Here is a 22,720-nt window from a genome sequence, read left to right on the forward strand (position 1 = left end):
ATGACATGATCTTATATGCAGAAAATGCCGAAGAGTTTCTAAAAACTGTTAGAACTAATAAATGAATTCAGAACAGTTACAGGATAAAAAAAATCAGCACACAAAAATCAGCTGCATTTTTATATACTAACAATGAACAATCCATAAAGGAAATTAAGAACATTTCACTTAAAATACCATTAAAAGGAATAAAATACTTAGAAATAAATGTAACAAAAAGTAGTCAAAACACTTGTATACTGAAAACTATTAAATGTTGCTGAAAGAAATCAAAGATACAATTAAAAGGAAAAACATTCTATCCTCACAGATGGAAGGTTTAATATTAAGATATCAATACTACTCAATGTGACTTATAGATTTAATGCAATTTCTATCAAATTTTTGTGTGTGTTAGTCATTCAGCCATGTCCAACTCTTCGTGACCCCATGGACTATAGCCCACCAGGCTCCTCTGACCATGGAATTCTCCAGGCAAGAATACTGGAGTGAGTTGCCAATCCATCCTCCAGGGGATCGTCGCAACCCAGGGATGGAACCCGGGTCTCCCACATTTCAGGCAGATTCTTTACCATCTGAGAGAAGAATATTTTTGGTAGATCAAATTTTTAAGGGGATTTTTAATGGTATTTTTTTGTAAAACCAGAAAAATCCATTCTAAAATTCATATGCAATCTCGGAGGATCCAAATAGCCAAAACAATCTTGAAAAATAAAAACAAAGTTGGATTTCATACTTCTTAATTTTAAAACTTAATCATAAAGCTTCAGCAGTCAAAACAGTATGGTATATAGAGACATGGATGGACTGAGAGACTGTCATATAGCGTGAAATGAGTCAGAAAAAGAAAAATGTCATATATTAATACATATATGTGCAATCTAGAAAAATGGCATAGGTGATCTTATTTGCAAAACAGAAAGAGAGACACAGATGTAGAGAACAAACATGGATACCAAGGGAGAAAGGAGAAGGATGGGAACAATTGGGAGATTGGGATTAGCATACATATATAAATATATACCGGAGAAGGCAATGGCATCACGCTCTAGTACTCTTGCCTGGAAAATCCCATGGATGGAGGAGCCCGGTAGGCTGCAGTCCATGGGGTCGCTGAGAGTCGGACACGACTGAGCGACTTCACTTTCATGCATTGGAGAAGGAAATGGCAACCCACTCCAGTGTTCTTGCCTGGAGAATCCCAGGGACGGGGGAGCCTGGTGGGCTGCTGTCTATGGGGTCACACAGAGTCGGATACGACTGAAGTGACTTAGCATAGCATAGCATAAATATATACACACACATAATCACATATACAGATATATATACACTACTGACACTGTGTATGAAATAGACGACTAATGAGAACATACTATATATAGCACAGGGAACTCGACTCAACACTCTGTGGTAACCTAAATGGGAAGGAATTCAAAAGAGAGGGGATACATGTATATGTGTAGCGAATTCACTTTGCTCAACAGCAGAAACTAACAAACACTGCCAAGCAACTATCCTCCATTGTAAATTAATTAAAAAATAGTCATTTATAAAGACTGGAATAATGACAAGACATATGGACTACTGGAATGCAACAGAGCTCAGAAGCAAATTCCCACACATATGGTCAAATGACTTTTAAACAGAGTGCCAAGATTATTCAATGAGGAAAACATAGCCTTTTCAACAAACAGTGTTGTGAAAACTGGATATCCACAAGCAAAAGAATAAAGTTGGATCCTTACCTTATACCATACACAAAAATGAACTCAACATGGATCAAATACCTAAACGTAAGAGTGAAACTGTAAAACTCTGGGTAAAACACTTCAGACAATGAATCTGGCAAGTGACTTCTTGGCTATGACACAAATGCACAGGCAACAGAAGGAAAAATAGATAAATTTGACTATATCTAAGAACTTCTATGCATCAAAGGATTCAATTAACAGAATGAAAAGGTAAACTATGGAATAGTAGAAAATATCTAAACCCGTATCTGATAGGAGGTACAAAGAACACCTACAACACAGCCATTAAAAAAAAAAAAAAAACACAGTTAAAAAATGGGCAGAGAACTTAATAGCGATCCCAGTGGTTCAGCTGGTAAAGAATCAACCTGCAATGAGGGAGGCCTGGGTTCATTCCCTGGGTTGGGAAGATTGCCTGGAGAAGGGAACACCTACCCGCTCCAGTATTCTTGCCTGGACAATTCCATGGACAGAGGAGCCTGGCAGGCCCCAGTCCACGGGATCGCAGAGAGTCGGACATGACTGAGTGACTTTCACTTTCAAAGATACACAAGTGATCAGCAAGCACATGAAAAGATGCTCAACATCACTAATCATTAGGGAAATGCAAATCAAAATCACAGTGAGATACCACCTCACACTCACTAGGATGGCTACTATAAAAGAATTGGACAATAACAAGTGTTGATAAAAATGTAGAGAAATTGGAACCCTTGTGTCCTGTTGGCACAGCTGCTATGGAAAACAATATGGCAATTCCTCAAAAAACTAAGCATGGGATCACTATATGATCCAGCAATTCTACTTCTGAAAGTCAAAGTGAAAGTTGCTCAGTTGTGTCTGACTCTTTGCGACCCCCTGGACTGTAAAGTCCATGGAATTCCCCAGGCCAGAATCCTGGAGTGGGTAGCCTTTCCCTTCTCCAGGGGATCTTCCCAACCCTAGGACTAAACCCAGGTCTCCTGCATTGCAGGTGGATTCTTTACCAGCTGAGCCACAAGGGAAGTCTAATTGTACTTCTGGCACCCAAAATAACTGACAGCAGGGTCTCCAAGAGATATCTATACAGCCACTTTCATAGCAGCCTTATTCACAACTGCTAAAAGGTAGAAACAATTCAAGTGTCCATTGACAAATGAATAGATGAAATGAGGCATTCCCATTCAATGGAGTATTATTCAGTTCAGTTGCTCAGTAGTGTCCAACTCTGCAATCGCATGGACTACAGAATGCCAGGCTTCCCCGTCCTTCACTATCTCTCAGAGCTTGCTCAAACTCATGTCCATTGAGTTGGTGATGCCATCCAACCATCTCGTCCTCTGTTGTCCCATTCTCCTCCTGCCTTCTATCTTTCCCAGCATCAGGGTCTTTTCCAATGAGTCGGCTCTTCATGTCAGGTAGCCAAAGTATTGGAGCTTCAGCTTCAGCAGCAGTCCTTCCAGTGAATATTCAGGATTGATTTCCTTTAGGATTGACTGGCTGTATCTCCCTGCAGTCCAAGGGACTCTCAAGAGTCTTCTCTAGCACCACAGTTCGAAAGCATCAATTTTTAGGCGTTCAGCATTCTTTATGGTCCAACTCTCACATCCCTACATGACTACTGGAAAAACCATAGCTTTGATTATACAGACCTTTGTCAGCAAAGTAATGTCTCTGCTTTTTAATACGCTGTCTAGGTCATAGCTTTTCTTCCAACGAGCAAGTGTCTTTTAATTTCACGGCTGTAGTCACCATCTGCAGTGAATTTGAAGCCTACGAAAATAAAATCTGTCCCTGTTTCCATTGTTTCCCCATCTATATGCCATGAAGTGATGAGACCGGATGCCATGATCTTCGTTTTTTGAATGCTGAGTTTTAAGCCAGCTTTTTCACTCTATTTCAACCTTCATCAAGAGGCTCTTTAGTTCCTCTTCAGTTTCAAAAAGGAAAGGAATTCTGACACATGCATAAGGCATGAATAAACCTCGAAGACATTACGCTAAGTGAAGTAAGCCACTTACAAAAAGACTAATACTGTGTGATTTTACTCATATGAGGTATTCAGGAGTCAAAATCAGATAACCATACTAAGTGCAGTAAGGGAGACAAAGACAAATGTATGATATTGCTTACATGTAGAACCTAAAAAAATGAAACAAATCAACTTATTTACAACACAGAAATAAACAGACTCACACACATAGGAAACAAACTTACAGTTACCAAAGGGGAAGGGGAGGATAAAATTAGGAGTATGGGATTAACAGATACATACCATTACATATAAAATAAATACTAAGGATTTACTGTTTAGCACAGGGAATTACATTCAGTATCTTATAATAATCTACAATAGAAAAGAATCTGAAAAAAATCTATGTACACACACATATATAACTACATCTGAAGCTAACACAATATTGTAAATCAACTATAGTTCAATAAAAATAAAGAGTAATAAAAATTATAGAGACATAAAGCAAAATGGTGGTTGCCAGGTGCTGGAGAGAGGGGAAAATGGGGAGTTATTTAACCATATAGACTTTCAGTTTTACAAGATCCAAAGAATTCTGGAGATCGGTTGTATAATAATGTGGATGTATTTAATACTACTGAACTGTATGCTTATGAACTGTTAAGAAGGTAGTTTATCTTAGGTGTTTATTTTACTACAATTTAAAATCAAAATAGAATTGGAGAACTGTAACTGTTGATTAGACATTTAATATTAAGAAATTACTAATTTTGCTAGACAGCTAAAGTCCTGAGTACTAGCTACCATTTCTATTCTAAAGATTCTTTTAATGGAGTCTTAAATACACATTGAAATACATACAAACTAAATAATACAATTATTTGAAAAATAATTCTCCAACAGAGCCAGGCAGGGAGGGATGTGGTAAGGACACAGATGCAACAAGATTAACTAGGATTTGGTAATTGTTAAAGTTGGCAGAGGTTACAGTGGGTTTCATTATATCAATACCATTTCCTCTACTTTTGTAGATATTTAGAATTGTCTATACTAAATTTTTTTTTAAAATAGGCAAAAATATTCACTGAGACAAGATTGGTTGTCTTCTGGTGGTAAAACTATAGATTAAAAAAATTTTTGAAAATGTAAAGCACATTCAAACCATACTTTTAAAATGACAAGTTTTTGTTTTTTTTAAGTCAAAGTTCCAAAAGCCTTGCAAAGTTCCTCAGCATATCCTCTTTTATTGAAAAGAAGATGCTTGGACATGCTTGTTCATCTGTACTCAGACTTAGAGAGATTTGGAATATACACAGGATGTGTGTCTGACACCGCTTTGTATTAAGGCTACTAATTTTTATCAAAGGGAATGGCCTTTTCCAGGAAGCCAGAGAAACTTCTATTTAATACATCTATAATTGAAGCCATAGGAGCAGCATGGTCACACTGCAACACTGATAAGCTGCAGAGGAGAATTCCCAGTGTAATTTAAGACTCGCAGTAACCCTAGAAGCATCTCCTTTAGGACCTATGGCATTTAGTTTTTGGTTGTGTAGCTCCTGATCCTTTTTTTCCGGCTCATGATACTAGTGTTATCATTTAACATCCTATTATTGGCCTTTTCTTACTAGTTAAGTGATTGTAGTTACCAGAGAACACTGTCATGAGTAATACAGAATACTTGTTTCCTTCCTAAGATTGTTACTCCTTTGGATATATCCTATTGTTATATCCTTTGGATAGTCTGTGGTTTCCCTCTTTGCAGGTTTAGTGATGTTGGTTTAGATCAGCCCATGAAGGACTGCTACTGAAGGTTCATTCATTTCCTACTGACTATCTGCTTTATTCAGAGAAGGCGATGGCACCCCACTCCAGTACTCTTGCCTGGTAAATCCCATGGATGGAGGAGCCTGGTAGGCTGCAGTCCATGGGGTCGCGAAGAGTCGGACACCACTGTCGGACACGACTGAGCTACTTCACTTTTACTTTTCACTTTCATGCGTTGGAGAAGGAAATGGCAACCCACTCCACTGTTCTTGCCTGGAGAATCCCAGGGACTGGGGAGGCTGGTGGGCTGCTGTCTATGGAGTCACATAGAGTCGGACACGACTGAAGTGACTCAGCAGCATCTGCTTTATTAATCTAAAAGCTCCCTGAAGCCAGGAATTCTGGCTAGGCACCTCCTACACTACTATGTTGTATTCAAGAAATTATTAAGGACAGACTGTACTTTTTGAACTTTTTATTTTATACTGGGGTATAGCCGATTAACAATGCTGTGATAGTTTCAGCTGAACAGTGAAGGGACTCAGCCATACATGTACATGTGTACATTCTCCCCCAAACCCCCATCTCGTCCAGGCCGCCACATAACACTGAGCAGAGTTCCCTGTGCTATACAGTAGATCCTTGTTGGTTATCCATTTTAAATACAGCAGTGTGTACCTGTCCACCCTAAACTCCCTAACTATCCGCTCCCCCTGGCAATCATAAGTTTGTTTTCTAAGAAGGAGGGATATTTTAAATGACTCATTGGTATCAAGCCAGGAGACAAATGGTGACTCAGACAGAAGAGGGGTGCATGGCCAAGTGCATATCTTGGGTACTACAGCTCATATAATATGAATGGTTTTGAATGTGCAACTAGGGAATGGTGACATTTGGTGGTACAATTTTCTGAAATACTTAATGGACGTTTTCAGTGATCATTACCCACAACAAAACTACTATAGGCCAGAAGGTTAAGGTACTGGGTATCATCTACTACTTCTGTTTTGATAACTTCTTCGGATGGGCTCTTAAATTTTGGTTAGTCCTAACATGGAGACCACATGGCATTAGCATGGAATCCAGACCTGGGGGGGAAGAGCAGGAGAGGGTACTTTATGACATGACTTTTGTTTTATTTTGGTGATCAAGCTGAAGTTCAATGCTGCTCAGATTATTTTGTTGGCCATTTATGTTGAGAAATACCATAGCTATATCTGCATTGCTAATTCCAGTATTTGAACATATTTGATCTTACCTATCTGTGAAACTGCTTTGAAGGGTGGTATGCATTCATATGCACTCATAATTCTCATTTCATGGCTTTAATGGCAATTTAATCTATTTTTAATGGCAAAGATGACTGCCCCCTGTACCTACCCACCCTCCCTGCCACCCCTCTCCCCGAACTGAGACTGATTCAAAAATGCTTTTTTTAATTCATTTTCACTTACTTTCTTAAAATTCTGTTTTAGGCTCAGAGTATTCATGGTCCTTTGAGCCTCAAAATAGTTTAAGGAACACTTATTTATCTTTTCTTCGGTTTTTAGTATAGGATTCAGAATGTTTTTGAGTGTAAAGATAAAATACTTTGTCCTTCCTCTAGAAAACTTAAAGCTAATCATTCATCTAGCCATAAAAATATAGCTTCCTTTTATGTAACTATTTTGAAAGATATATCCCAAGGTTTTTAGTTTTGGTTTAATGCTCTAATTTCTCACTTCAACTGTATAATCATAAGGGATTTGATTTAGGTCATACCTGAATGGTATAGTGGTTTTCCCTACTTTCTTCAATTTAAGTCTGAATTTGGCACTAAGGAGTTCATGATCTGAGCCACAGTCAGCTCCCGGTCTTGTTTTTGCTGACTGTATAGAACTTCTCTATTTTTGGCTGCAAATAATAGAATCAATCTGGTTTTGGTGTTGACCATCTGGTGATGTCCATGTGTAGAGTGTTCTCTTATGTTGTTGGAAGAGGCTGTTTGCTATGACCAGTGAGTGCATTTTCTTGGCAAAACTCTATTAGCCTTTGCCCTACTTCATTTTGTACTCCAAGGCCAAATTTGCCTGTTACTCCAGGTATTTCTTGACTACCTACTTTTGTATTCCAGTCCCCTATAATGAAAAGGACATCTTTTTTGGGTGTTAATTCTAGAAGGTCTTGTCTGAAGAATCAATGCTTTTGAACTGTGGTGTTGGAGGAGACTCTTGAGAGTCCCTTGGACTGCAAGGAGATCCAACCAGTCCATCCTAAAGGAAATCAGTCCTGAATATTCGTTGGAAGGACTGATGCTAAAGCTGAAACTCCAATACTTTGGTCACCTGATGTGAAGAACTGACAGAAAAACCCTGATGCTGGGAAAGAATGAAGGCAGGAGGAGTAGGGGACGACGGAGGATGAGACAGTTGATGGCATCACCAACTCAATGGACATCAGTTTGGGTAAGCTCCGGGAGTTGGTGATGGACAGGAAGGCCTAGTGTGCTGCAGTCCATGGGGTCATAGAGTCAGACAGGACTGAGTGACTGAACTGAAGTCACCTAAGTTTTACCGCAAAAACAATTAAAAATGGCACCAAATGTTAATAAGAGTTTCTCTTTACTGCTTATATAGACCATATATAATTATGTCATTCTGAATATATATTATTGTGTGCTCAGTCACTTAGTTGTTCTGATTCTTTGCGACCCCATGGACTGTAGCCCACCAGGCTCCTCTGTCCATGGGATTTTCAGGCAAAAACACCAGAGTGGGTTGCCATTTCCTCCACCAGGGATCTTCCTGACTCAGGGATCGAACCTGTGTCTCCGAACTGGCTGGCAGATTCTTTACCGCTTGAGCTACCATTAGGGGAAGCACAGTGAAACTGCCGACCCTGGCCAGGCACCATAGTAACCATTTGTATGAGTTGTTTTAGGACAGGAGGTCCTGTTAAGGAACACGGAACTAATAAGCCTCCACCAAACTGAAGAATTTGGGAAAGGTCAAAATGAGACACCACACATCTGACCATCTCCCAGAATCCTTCTCTCTGGCATTCATCTTAGCTGAACAAGGAGCCACCAGGAAGGACTCTTGAGTCAGAATGATTGGCTAAAGACAACTGGGAAACTAATCCCATCACCATAAAACCTGAGACTGTGAGCCAGAGCAGTTCTCCTGGGTTCCCTTACCCTACAGCTCTCCACCCGGGTGCCCTTTCCCAATAAAATCTCTTGCTTTGTCAGCACATGTGTCTCCTCGGACAATTCATTTCCAAGTGTTAGACAAGAGCCCAGTTTCAGGCCCTGGAAGGGGTCCCCCTTCCTGCAACACTACCACCACTAGACTAGATATCTGGGCAACGTATTAAAAGAAATAACTGTTTGTATTGTTAATATAACTCCAGTTCTTATATCCACACCTTGGCACATTTTGCCCTTTCATTCTTTTTCTTTAACCATATTTTTCTAAACTTAAAAGCAAAAAAAAAAAAAGAAAAGAAAAAACCACAGTGAAATAAATCAGGCAAAAGTATAGGCAATATACACTTATCCAATTTAAATTCTTTAAGTTGAGACTTTTAAGAAATATTTTAATACCTAAGTTGTTGTTCTACTTTTAAGCATTCCAAGCTAGGAATTGGGTTCTACAAAGCACCAATGATGCCAGGGGTTTATTTCACTGAAAGCCAAAAAATTAGTTTTGCTTTCTAATTTTTACCTATTACTATTTCCTATTTCCAAGTACATTTTAAATACATGATAAATTTCTTTTGCATCTCTCCTGTTGAATAGGTACCCCATGACATCTATGTGATCAGATCTATACAGACTCCTGGCAATTGCTATTCTATTTTGGATCAAAAAGTAGAATCTGTCATGTTTTTACAATGCTATTTAAAGAATTTATCTTAGGCTAAAAGACGGTTCAACTATTTCAGAAAGTCTGACTAGTACCTTGGGATATGGTACTTATATTTTAAATCTGTAGACTAAAAGGTAAGGTTCCTAAAAATTCTATTTGCCCTGACCCTGTGTGGGCAGTTAAGCCTCCGGCGGTGAATAATTACCGGGACTGATGTGGCCCAGTGAGGTGTGATGGGAAGGTTGTGAGCAGGTTTATGAGGATTTGCTGGTCAGTGTGAAAATCTTGTCAAGTCTACCTGAAGCAACAACAATATTGGCCAGTCTCGATCCAAGGAAAGGAAAAGAAAGCCATTCTGGACCCGTTAAGCAACTCCTTATTTTGAATGCTAGTATTACAGCCAGGGAACAGGGCCTGCATGCCATTGAAAATACATTCTCTTCATTCAGGATCCTTTGTTTTGGAGAAAAAGAAGCTGAAAAACAGGAATAGGCAGGCACTTTGAGTCCAGGGGTGGCTTATTTTCAAGGCCCCATGCTGGTTGCTCACAAGGGAAGGATTAAAGATAAGATGAGAAAATTAACTCCCTTACTGGAGAGAAGAAAAAAAAATGCTAAAATGTTATTTCTTTAAAAAATACTTCTAAAAGTGTTATGTAAATAATCTGTACAGACTATGAGACCCAAAGATTCCATTTTTTTCTCTAATCTGTCTCAAGTTATCAATACCATCAAAGGAATATTTACTTTTGCAATTTTATACAGCCCTCTCATGTCAAGTTTTAGGAGCTGGGTGTAGTTCTGATGCCAATTAAGAAATAATCTGGATTACCAGGAGAGAAAGTACACACATGAGAAATAAATCATAGCTGTATTATTGGATGAATGACTTAAAAAAGTGAAAAAAACAAAACAAAACCACAACTTATGGTGGGGCTAATCAGGTTATTTTTATTGATTAGATATGTGACACTGAACTGCTCTAATTTTCTCCTTATTTAAGAACAACACCATGAAAATAATACCCAAGTAGAGAATAAGAGTAAGAACTTCACCATTCCAAAGATTAATTGTGATTGTGGAAAAAACCCAATGAATCCCAAACATGAGAGAGTTGCCAAGATGTGGTACAAAGAGGGAAGAATGAGAACAAAGCCAGGACAGATCTGGCCAAGTCAGGCCCACGCAGTGCTGGCAAAAAGCCTACACAGCTAAATCCAATCAAAAGACCTATCTAGCTTTCATTTGTAACCTCTCCTATCTCTCTCTCCTTCCTAGTGTTACAGCCATTCTCTCAGACCTTGATTATTTCCTACCAGGAGGACTGCAATAATCTTCTCTGCTATCAGATCAATCTTCTAAATAGTACATGTCCATCATGGCTCAGATGGTAAAGCGTCTGTCTGCAATGCAGGAGACCCGGGTTCAATCCCTGGGTTGGGAAGATCCCCTGGAGAAGGAAATGGCAGCCCACTCCAGTATTCTTGCCTGGAAAATCCCCTGGACCCAGAGCCTTGTAGGCTACTGTCCATGGGGTCGCAAAGAGTCGGACGCGGCTGAGCAACTTCACTTCACTTCTTCACTTCATGACGTCACTCTACTGTTTCAATACTCTTCATGGCATCCCCTTGCCTACAGCACAAAACCTAAATGTTTAAAGGTTTCTGTTTCCAAGTTTTTTCTAAGTATGTAGGCATGAGGGATTTTATCAGCCAAATGCGCTGTTGGCCACAAGATCATGGACACATTCTTAAGCATCAGTTTTAATGTCTTAACCTTGAAGGGGCAGATGCAGAGAAGTGAGATTACTTTTCCAAACTTTTTACTGGGTGCATCCCCTTTTTGCAGGCAATGAGACCATCAGAAGATAGATGAAATTCCTGTTGTTGTCAGTTAACAGATGAGCTTCGTTGGGGCAATCATTTAATTTTCTGAGACACAGGTTCTTCATTAGAAAAAAAGAAGGAACTAACTGGATGTTTAATGACTGTGAGATGGCAGTGTAGGTTGTAAAAGCTGAACAAAGGGGCAGTGCTTTTATTACCATTTCAGAACATTTTCTGCTACTCATCTTCTGCAAATACGATCCTCTATATATCCTTAATAGATATCCAGCCACTTTGTCGCTCATTTCCCTAAACGGTTATGCTCAGCTACCACCGCTTCCTGTATGCTACCTGGAACAATAAAGTATTCACTATTTCCCACTCCCTCTTCTGAACTCCTCAAGGTAAGCAATAATAGCTCGTATTTAGAAAGTGCCTATGAGTGTTTTTCTAGGTGCTTTATACTGTTTTCCCAAAAGCCCTGTGATTGTTCCCATTTTACAGATGGGAAGATTAAGACAGAACAAGTGAGACTGAATTATCTTCAATGGGCTATTCCAAAGGCCTTAAAGCAAGGGAGGTCCAAAGCTGGTGATGGCAGACCAGTGTGGTGGTTGGAAAACTGTGATGATTCATGTTTGTCCGCTGCATTTCCTTTTACATGTATGGGCATGAAAAATAGAGCTTTATTCAAAAGGTAGCAGGAACATACATTTCAGTATGTTACTGCCAATAAGGAGGAAGAGGCTGACAGTTAAAGGGAAAGAGAACCACTGTCAGAATAAGGGCAAAGGAAAGGGATAAAGGAGGCTCTTTTTGCTGGAAATCCCCTTAAGAGCCAAAAATACTGTGCTAGTTCATTTTGAGAGTTTAGATTCCAGGTCATTTCACAGAATTCCGAAATTATATTGACAACCCTAATTTATTTCATTATTTTGATCTAACATGGCACTGATACACAAAGTAGAGAATAAATTCAGGGAATGATCCTTTGGAACTAAGTGGCCACGTGGCACATCTGGCACACAGCCCTAGGGCACTGCTCTGCTGGGATGGCCAGAGCCACCACAAGGGTTTGAAAGTGTGCTCTGGGTTTTACTCATTTGTCAAATATTTCTCAGCTGAGAACTGTGGCTGTCACTGCCACCCATCCACCGAAACCCACTTTCTGTGTTTTCCTGGCCACACAACTAGGTGACATCTCCTGGTCTCCCTTGCACTAGGCCAAGGAAGCAGCGGTGTGTGCCCTTCCTTCCAAGGCTGGTACTTAGAGTATGCCATTCACGCTCCCCCTGCTTTTTCCCCCTGTGGGCTAGAAAGCTGATGACGAGGCCCCAGAAGCCTCAGAAGCTATCCAGTGAGATGGCACAATCATTCCTGCACTGCCAAAGGCTGCCTAGACCATACAACCTAGATAATCCACTCAAGCCCAATCAATAGGACAGAGATGTTTCTGCTGTGTTTGAGCATGAGATTTGGGGCCTATTTGTCACTGCCAATTTGCTACCCTGACAAATTCATGTGCTGGCTTGTGCTTCATTGGGGCCCCAGATGCAGGCACACGATGCCTGCACTGACTTTACTGTCTAGTCAGTCACACTGTGACCGTCATTGACTTTGCCCTGGTGTCCTGAAGGCAGGAGTAAAATTAATCAACACAAAATTCAGAACATGATCTAGAACAAGGGCAGTCAAACATTTTCTCTAAAAGGACAGACAAAAAATACTTTAGACTTTGCTGGCCATATCTAGTCTCTGAGAAGATTCTTTTATTTTAAAATAAACAAATATATATAAACCCTTTATAGGGCTTCCCTGGTGGCTCATACAGTAAAGAATCTGCCTGCAATGCAAGAGACTCAGGTTTGATCCCTGGGTCAGGAAGATCCCTCAGAGACGGGAATGGCAACCCACTCCACTATACTTGCCTGGAGAATTCCATGGACAGAGGAGCCTGGCGGGCTACAGTCTATGAGGTTGCAAAGAGTCGGACATGACTGAGCAACTAACACTAACTAACTAATAAGCCTTCAAAAATTCAAGCAGCATTCTCAGCTTGGAAGCGCTACAGAAACAGGTAATGAATCAGATTTGGCTTTGAGATACGATTTGTCAATCCCTGGTCTAAATTTTTAAAATCCAAAGGAAGGCACATATTTCATGATATGGAAAAACTGCATGAAATTCAAACTTGAGAACTATTAATATAACATTTGGTGACATGTATTCATTTACATATGTCTGTGGCTCACTACCAGGGCAGAGCTGAGTAGTCATGACAGCATATGGCCCAAGACATTTTTATTATCTTACCCTTTACCAGAAAAGTTTGTGAACCCCTGGTCCGGAGGTTCCAAAAGAGAGATCATTCTGTTTAAGTATAACTAAATCCTCTATAGTCCGAGGAGGACGCTAGATGTCTAGCTGCTTTGATACTATGCTGAGAATCCAGCATCTACAGCCATCATGGAAGGTGGTCATCTCTCATTAGAGTCTGGAGTTTACTGTCATGCCCTGAAACAGACACAGTACTCTTAAAAAGCAGCAGTCTTTATTGGCTACCTGGAATGTTCTGATGAAATGGGGTAAACTGCCGTCAAGTTTTTCTTCCCTCAATGTGCTGAACGATCACAGTAATACACTCCCTAGGGAGGTTTAGTTGATCTAAACTTATTGTGACAACTGGGACCATCCTATAAGCCTGGCACAGTACAAAACAAAAGCTTAGAGAGCAGGTACAAGATCAATCAGTGATACATGCTGTATTTATTATTAGGTTATTGCTATTAGTAAGACATAGCGCTGGACCCTTCAAATTCATGACACAACTTAAATCTTTTTTTTTTTAATATACCTTCTAGCTTTACTGAGATATCATTGATGCAAGTGAATTTTTAAAGTGATTACAAGCAGTCAGATTTATGAATACAGAAACCAGGCTCAGCATGGATAAACAGTTTGGCCAAGGTCAGTGAACTGAAAATCAGAGCTTGAATCTGAGTATAGCTCTATTTGAATTCAAATCTGATGCTCCTTCTATTACATCATAAGGCCGATCACATATTGGTACTTCAAAAATTTAAAGACAGTATCATATATTACCTACTGGCCACTATGTCAGATTCAAGGGTTTTTTGTTGCTGTTTTTTTTTTTTTTTTTTGACAGTCAAGGTTCAGCTACACTAAAATGCAGTTAATATGTATCTTATGCCACACATGGTACTGTTTTTCACATTTGATCTCTAACCTCTTAAATTTCTGTTTCCTCATCTGTAAATGGGTTTGGCAACAGCAGTTTCAGAGCACTAGAGTTGAGTTAAATGAGTCCTGGGCACAGGGGAGATTCTTAATAAGTAGGGCCTACAATTGATGCTTTCAAGCTGTGGTGATGGAGAAGACTCTTGAGAGTCCCTTGGACAGCAAGGAGAGCAAACCAGTCAATCCTAAAGGAAATCAGTCTTGAATATTCATTGGAAGGACTGGTGCTGAAGCTGAGCCACCTGATGCGAAGAGCTGACTCACTGGAAAAGACCCTGATGCTGGGAAAGACTGACGGCAGGAGGAGAAGGGGACGACAGAGGATGAGATGGTTGGATGGCATCACTGACTCAATGGACATTAGTTTGAGCAAATTCTGGGAGGTGGTGAAGGACATGGAAGCCTGACATGCTACAGTCCATGGAGTCACAGAGAATCAAAAATGACATAACAGCAGAACAACAACAATTAAAATGCTAAGCTTCATGCTGTGTTAAGTATTCACATTTAGGTTTTTGTGTAAAATGAGGAGCGAGGCTCAAGATTCTGAAGACCTATTCTAGCCCAAAACTGTATAAGACACAGGTGTTAAAGTAACAATAAAAAGAAAGTATTAAAATAATCAAGATACTGGGTATCACGAGAAGTCCTCCCCCAAGAAGGACATGCTTGGACATCAGCACAAAGCTTATTTTAAATATAAATCTGGGGTCTGTGTTTTGATGTCAACAACTATATTATTACCTTGTCTACGTTAAAGAGACCATTCAACGAAAAAAAGCAAGACTCTTTTACTTCAGTAAAATTGGGGAATTTGGATTTGGTTTGAAAGCAACTTTAAAAGATGCAAGGACATATTAGGAACAACCTAATTTACATTAACATCCATAGACTTCATTTTCCTTTTAATATGCTGTTTCTTTTCTCTTCCTTAAAACTTGAACTGTATGTAGTACTTTCTTTTTGTTCCCATCACCTTTGTTATAAAATAGCACTTCCTTATAACACCCAGCAGGCCTGCTTCCCACAGCTAGGATTACATGGAAGGTGAGACATTCTCAAACTTTTTTTGGTACATATTGCTGTAACATGCCCTAATTTTGCATTATATCAACCAGATCCTGTATCCCTTTACTGAATGGCCTACTCATCGAGTAGCCTAAGCTACTGTGACTAAGCTACTTCTCAAGTATCTGGTTCCCATAGAGACGGAACAGCAATCACATTGTCAGGCATTCACTGCTTTATATGCTTGCAGGGTAAGGCCCAACCACATACCCCCTTGACAAAGCCCAGTAATATCCCTGAACCTGTGCTCTAAGAGAGGTGGCTCACCCCTGAACTGTCCTGAGACTTCTCTCCTGCATCCCGGGTAGAAAAGAGGGATCCAAGTAATGATCAAAAGCATCAATTCTTTGGCGCTCAGCTTTCTTTTATAGTCCAACTCTCACATCTATACATGACTACTGGAAAAACCATAGCTTTGACTAGATGGACCTTTGTTGGCAAAGTAATGTCTCTGCTTTTTAATATGCTATCCAGGTTGGTCATAGCTTTTCTTGCAAGGAGCAAGAATCTTAATTTCAAGGCTACAGTCACCATATGCAGTGATTTTTGGAGCCCCCAAAAATGTGGTGTTCAAGAAGACTCTTGAGAGTCCCTTGGACTGCACGGAGATCCAACCAGTCAATCCGAAAGGAAATCAATCCTGAATATTCACTGGAAGGACTGATGCCGAAGCTGGAACTCCAATACTTGAGCACTTGATGCGAAGAACTGACTCATTGGAAAAGACCCTGGTGCTGGGAAAGATTGAAGACAAGAGGAGAATGGGACGACAGAGGATGAGATGGTTGGATGGCATCACTGACTCAATGGATATGAGTCTGAGTAAGCTCCCGGAGTTGGTGATGGACAGGGAAGCCTGGCATGCTGCAGCCCACGGGGTCGCAAAGAGTTGGTTATTATTACTGTTTGGAAGCGTCCTTGCTGAACCACATGTTCTTATAAGACACAAGTATCAGATCTTAGAGCAATTCTGCCAGATTCTAAAGTTCTCCAATAAAGAGATGATACAGCAAGCTTTCTTGCATGATTTAGGCTACAAGTCAACATCCTCAGCAAGGAGTCTTCAAAAGTCAGGAAAGGGCCATGTCCCACCAATGAGAGGACAGGGTGACTGACAGTGCCAAGCTCAAAGAAAGTGTTTGGGAAGAAATTGAGCTAAATGTGTCTGAGGACCTTCTCATCCTGAGCTGTGCACTGTTAATTCTAAATCTGACATCCTTCCCGACCACTCTCCACCATCTCCTATGGTCCCCTTCCAGGTGTCACCTTGCCTGGTCTGAGCAGATGTCTCATGGGCATTTCAAACTTGAGCAACGCTGAATTTTCCATTTTCCCTCCAAATTAGTTCTTCCCCATCTCAACAGATTTATGAAAATTCTTCCAGTTGCTCAGGACAAAACCCTGTGAATGATCTGATCTCCTATTGCCTATTGCCCACTATCAGAGTCCATTAAATCCTAATTCTTTATCTGCAATAGAACCCATAATCCAATCATTTCTCCATCTTCACTGCCAGTGCATCTGATCACCCTGAAACCTCCTCTCTGTTCCTCATCCTCTCTCTCCCTACCACTAATTCTCCACATACAGCCAAAGGAATTTAAAACACTATATCAGATCTCATATCTCCCCTTGAAGACTTTCTGTGATTTGTTACAGCGCATGAAATGAGATCAATTCTGTTGACTATGGCTGGGAGGTGCTTCATACCTGCCCTCATCCTGGCACCTATCTCTCTTGACTCTGTGTCTCTTTCATTAAGCTCAGCAACACTGTCCCCTTTGCCTCTCAAACATTAAACCCTTTCCTGTCTCTGTGCTTGCTATTTCCTCTGCTTATAACACTCTTTCTCCTGATGGGCACATTATCCACTGGACTCTCTAGGTCATTCTGATCTCAGGCTCAAGGGATCATGCTCAGGTAGATGTTCCCCAACCCAACTTTCTGAAGTTACTCTCTCTTCAACACCCATCAACTCATAAAGGATAACCTTACAATTAAATATCTCAAATCATCTATATTTGAAAGAATACATACATTTGGCTTTGGGAAACTATAGAAGATAAAAATTTTTATCACATACCCTAGTATGAAAAAACTAAATACTATGGGTTGAAGTCTTAAAATAGCAATAGTTGACACTGGTAAAAATAAAATTCATAATATTTATAACATTTGGCTTAGATATCATCAAGAATCCAAGTGAAAAATTCTAAGTTGCCATTGGTTTCCATGTTAGGTATGAATTCCATGCGAAAATCTGTAATTTATGGTCAGAGAATGACACAAGGCCAGGAAGTCAGGGGATATTCACCACCTCTAAGCAGGCCCCTTTCAATGGCTTAGAGCACACAGATCAAGACAACTCTCCTTAATCAATCTGGCCTCTAGTGACAGAGCTTTTAAAGACTTGAGACCTTCTGGATGGTTTTCAAATGTTGATTTCCTAAGTGTTTCCTTTTCAACACTTTTCTGTGAGTTCCAGGGGCCAGCTCTCTTCCTCCAGGAGTTAGTTGTAGGGCCGTTAAAATGGTTCAGTAAAGATGATCTTCAAGACTCTTCCTACTTACTATACTTTGACATTTTAGGCTTTTAAAGGAGCAGTTTTTGTAGAAATAGGGATAGTAATAATATCGATCAAAGAAATAATAAAAATAATGCAACTAGTATTTACAGAATCCTTAATATGTGCTAGCCACAAGTAAAGACTTATTTTGAATGATTGACTCTACGACTTCCGCACAGCAAAGTAAACCATAAACAAAATAAAAAGACAGCCCTCAAAATGGGAGAAAATACTTGCAAATGAAGTAACTGAAAAAGAATTAATCTCCAAAATATACAAACATTTCATGCAACTAAATATCAAAACAACAAACAATCCAGTCAAAAAATGAGGAGATCTAAATGAGAAAATCTAAATCTAAAAAATGAGAAGATCTTCTTCTCCAAAGAAGGCAAACAGATAGCCAAGAGGCACCTGAAAAGATGGTCAACATCACTAATTATTAAATAAATACACATATAAATGCTGGAGAGGGTGTGGAGAGAAGGGAAAATCTCTTCCACTGCTGGAAATGTAGATTGATACAACCTCTATGGAGAACACTATGGAGGTTCCTTAGAAAACAAAAAATAGCCTTATTTTTAAAATAATCTGTGTTTTTATTCATTATCTTCTCATAGAAAATCTGTTTAACAATAAATTGGGGGATATTGTGTTTTACAGATATTTCTGACAGACATTCAAATGGTGGAATATTCTAGCTCTTACCAATGTGCATTTCTCTAGCCCTCCCCTTTTTTTGTATTAGGTATATATTTAGGGTTAAGGAGAGGAAGGCTGCACTGTGACAATGAGCATCTCTCCACTTTCACCTCCAGATGCCTACATATCAAGCACTAAATATGTATTTATTGAAATATGATTTATTGAAAGGATGAATTCCTGCAAAGTCTGTAATGAGAGCATGACTATTTTATGAATTATCAATTTTAACAGTTAATGCTGAGAAACGTCTGGAGTCACCAACACATAAGAATTAGTTCCTAAGACTTCCAACCAATACCTCCAAGGATCTAAGACTTGTAATGTGATTTCTTTAGTGATTAAAAAAATGAAAAATATCATATTCACAGGATAATTTCACTTAAGACACTTTTAAATAACATGACTTTTGCATGAGAAAAAGCTATGGAACCAGCAAGGAAACAAAAAGAATTTCCAAGGTTTTGGGGAACCCAAACACAGAACACTGAATTTAAAATTATATTCATGGAAGGTGATCTGTAAAATTATTCTGTACCTACACCACCAAGATAAGTTGTTGTAACAACTAAGAATTGGATATATTTGTCCTTTGTCATTCAGAGGCCAAATTTTTACAAACTATTCACATAAATTTAGCTGCACAGCAAAGGGACTAATAAAGACATTCATAATAAGTGTTTTGAAAATAAAATACTAACACTGCTAATCACGGAAGACAATATAAAGTGAACTATCTGCTCCCCTGAATATGCTGGGAATAAAGAGAATAAAAACATGTGGCAAATAAAAAAACACAATACAAAAGATCTTTCTATATCATCTATATATTCTACTATTTCACCCTAGAATAGCATCTGATCACCTTTATTCATTGGGGTCTGAAGTAAGAATGTATTTAATTGCATAAAGTTTATCTTTATGAGATATTTATCTTCTTAAGAGCCTAAAAAGAACTCCTTCTGTTAATTTATGGCTTTGTCTTATATATATATTTATTTCAATAAATTAAGTACTTTAAGCCACATTCCCATTTGGATAAAAAATGCAATTCTAGGCAGATTTAAAGAAATGAGCAAATGATGCCTCTTGGTACTCACCCTCCCATATCTGTTGGCATAGGACCCAGTGAGCAAGGAATGGAAAACAATGATTGTCTCGTCCAAGTCCCAGATGAACACCCTCTACAAAGGAAGCACCAAATCAGTGTGTCTTGCCCTTGGCTGAGAAACCTGCTACTCATAACTTCAACAAGGAAACGTAGTCTTGAAATGGGAGACAAATGAAAAATCTGAATTTACTATTTTTTAAACACAAATGTTCCAAAGTATATGTCCCAGATTTTCTCAGATAAAACCTCAGATAAGATATGAGAATAAACATATCAGCAACACTGTCAAAAATACAGGAAAGAAATAAGACTATATGTTCTTTCTACTTCTGTAGTCACTTCTCAGTCTTAGTTCTAAAGACATGGAAAATAAGCTAAAACAAGTTTGTTTATAATTTCTAAGATAGAGGGGCAATCAATGAAAAATCATTCAGTTGATCTTTTCTTTGCCTTTGATCACTGTTCATTAAGAAGCGTTAAAATAACTAATCTTATGGCTTATTCTTAATAAACCGAGTATCTAAAAATTGTATATAAAAACTAAAACTTTACATCATCTATTCACCTTGTATTACCTACTGGGATGTTATCAAATGGATGGTATATTGTTCCTGCCTGATTTTATTGAGATTTCAGAGTTAATAACTTAAGTAGACATAACCTGCATGCTCTTGGCATACTCTTGGGGTTTTTAGAATTGAATTATTGAAGGAACTCATTTCAAAAAGATCTTTGAGATATCACCAAAGGCTTCCATATTCTGCTTTTTTCTTCCCAACCCCACTCACACCAGCACATATTCATACACGCAAGTTCTGCTGGAAATCTGTCATCTTTTCAGCCAAAACAATCATGTTTTCTACCATCAGTTTCACTTGGGCAATGAAAAGAAAGTTAATATCAGTGGATTCAACATTTTGAAATCTATCATCCTGTAAAGTTTTAATTAATCTCTCCTGCTTTGAACTCCACCAAAGCATGTTTCAAAAGGTGATGACTACTTCTGTTTAGAACATTCTGGGTTTTCTTCCCCCCAATACACACAGGGTGCCTTTAATTTCCAAGTGAGTTTTATGAAGCAGATTTAGTACAACACTTAATTTAACAGCAATGACACAGAGCAGTACAAGAGAATTTTGTCAAAGCAGAATGATATAATTTACGATGTTTCACTAAAGAAGAAAAATAAATGCTTTACCACATGAAGTAGAAGAGAAAACAGAAATAAACAGCTGCTTTACCTTTAATATGAAAAAAAGAAAAAAACTGGCTTATTTATGTTGATATGGAACGTAAAGCAGTAACAAAGGCATTCGGACACCTTACTCGTAGCAGGTATACAGAATCCGCATTTTTTTTTTTTTAATTTTATTTTTTAACTTTACAGTATTGTATTGGTTTTGCCAGTGGGATGATTTGGGAGAAAGGCATTGAAACATGTATAAATATCATATATAGAATCTGCATTTAGCTTCTAAATCACTTGATATTTACTTAGGCTTTGGCAACAACATACCTCAAGATCAGAATCCGGAGGAGGAGAAGGGTTATTGTTTCTTCGGCCCCGTCCACGTGACTTCCCATCTGAACCTCGACGCAATCGATCAGAATCTGAATCTTTAATAGGCGTTGAGGGGCTGTGGATTGTACCGTACTCTGTGGAAATACAGGAAGGATTCTCATCTCTTGTTGTATCACCATGGTGTCAAGATTAACCTTGTTCTAATTCACAGGGAAGTCGGAAGAGTAAAGCACGTTTCATTCTGCTCAAATTCTCCATTATCTTTTACTGGCATTGGTAAATAATTTAAGAGGAAGTTGATGCCAGCCTTGCTTAGAAAAAATGTGTGATTAGAAATACTTAAAATTTAATGGAAGATGGGAGACAACAGGTTGTATGAAGTTGGAGAGACTTCCTTTGTGGCTCTCTGCGATGAAACAATGCTCCCCCATCTCCAGGTCCACCTGCTCTCTCATCCCACAAATGGCCCCTGGCCACATTGAGAGGTCCACACAACTGCCTTACAGGGGCTCTTCCAATGACAGAAAGCCTTCTGGTTCACGGAAAGAAATGAAAGAAAAAGCCCTGGGCCAGGGAAAACAGAATCAGATGGATTTATCTTTGAAAATTTAAATTCTCCATTTTCTCCCTCATTTTATGTGAGAACAAGGGGGTGGGCAAGATGAGGAGAGCTGACGTACGAGCAACGCCACACTCTGCATGCTATTTGTCACAGGCTCTTTCTGTGTCTTAGTCTCTTTGAACCAAATATCCCAAACCAGGCAGCACATTAAAGTCACTCATCCAGGAAACTCAGATAAACCATGGAAACAATTGCACAGAAGCCACAAAACAACCCCCAGCATGCTCAGAGGAAGAGCTGGACAGTGGTTGTGGAGCTGGGAGGAGACTCTTACCCTGTTTCCAGAAAACAGACATCTACTCTTACCCCAGGTACGTTCTTTTCATAGTCCATCCAGTTCACCCATCAGACATCTCTACCCACACTAACTCCAGGTGTGCTGACTCCCCACAAACCTCTTTGCCAGATCACTCTACTAGATATGGGTTGAAATCTCTCAATCTAATATGAGAAATATTATTTTCATAGAGACAATGACACTACATCTCACCAAACAGAAAACTGTAGAGAACAGCTAGAGACCTGGTAGCCATTGTTAACTGGTACTAAGTTACTGTACCAGTTACTCTATCAACTGAACAACAGTACAGCTGTACCACACTGACTCTACCAGGACCTTCCATGAGTCAAACTGCACGGTCTCAGTATAACCTCCAAGTTGAAGTGCTTCTGCAAAGCCTTAAGAGTCAGGGTAGATAGGAATGGACTTTGACAGATTAAATTTCA

General features: G+C 39.2%; 1 protein-coding gene across 10 annotated transcripts in view; it reads right to left on the reverse strand.

The window, feature by feature from the left end:
- The window catches only part of EYA1 (EYA transcriptional coactivator and phosphatase 1), a 373,498-nt gene that overhangs the window by 65,418 nt on the left and 285,360 nt on the right, over positions 1-22,720 (reverse strand). For all 10 annotated transcript variants that reach the window (XM_025001849.2, XM_025001847.2, XM_025001851.2 and 7 more), the window contains 2 exons: positions 21,367-21,506; positions 19,840-19,923 (listed from right to left, as the gene is read on the reverse strand). In XM_025001849.2, the coding sequence (XP_024857617.1) occupies positions 19,840-19,923; positions 21,367-21,506 (224 nt within the window). The remainder of the gene's footprint in view (positions 1-19,839; positions 19,924-21,366; positions 21,507-22,720) is intronic.

Source organism: Bos taurus, chromosome 14 (assembly GCF_002263795.3).
Source record: "Bos taurus isolate L1 Dominette 01449 registration number 42190680 breed Hereford chromosome 14, ARS-UCD2.0, whole genome shotgun sequence".
Taxonomy (NCBI): Eukaryota; Metazoa; Chordata; class Mammalia; order Artiodactyla; family Bovidae; genus Bos; species Bos taurus.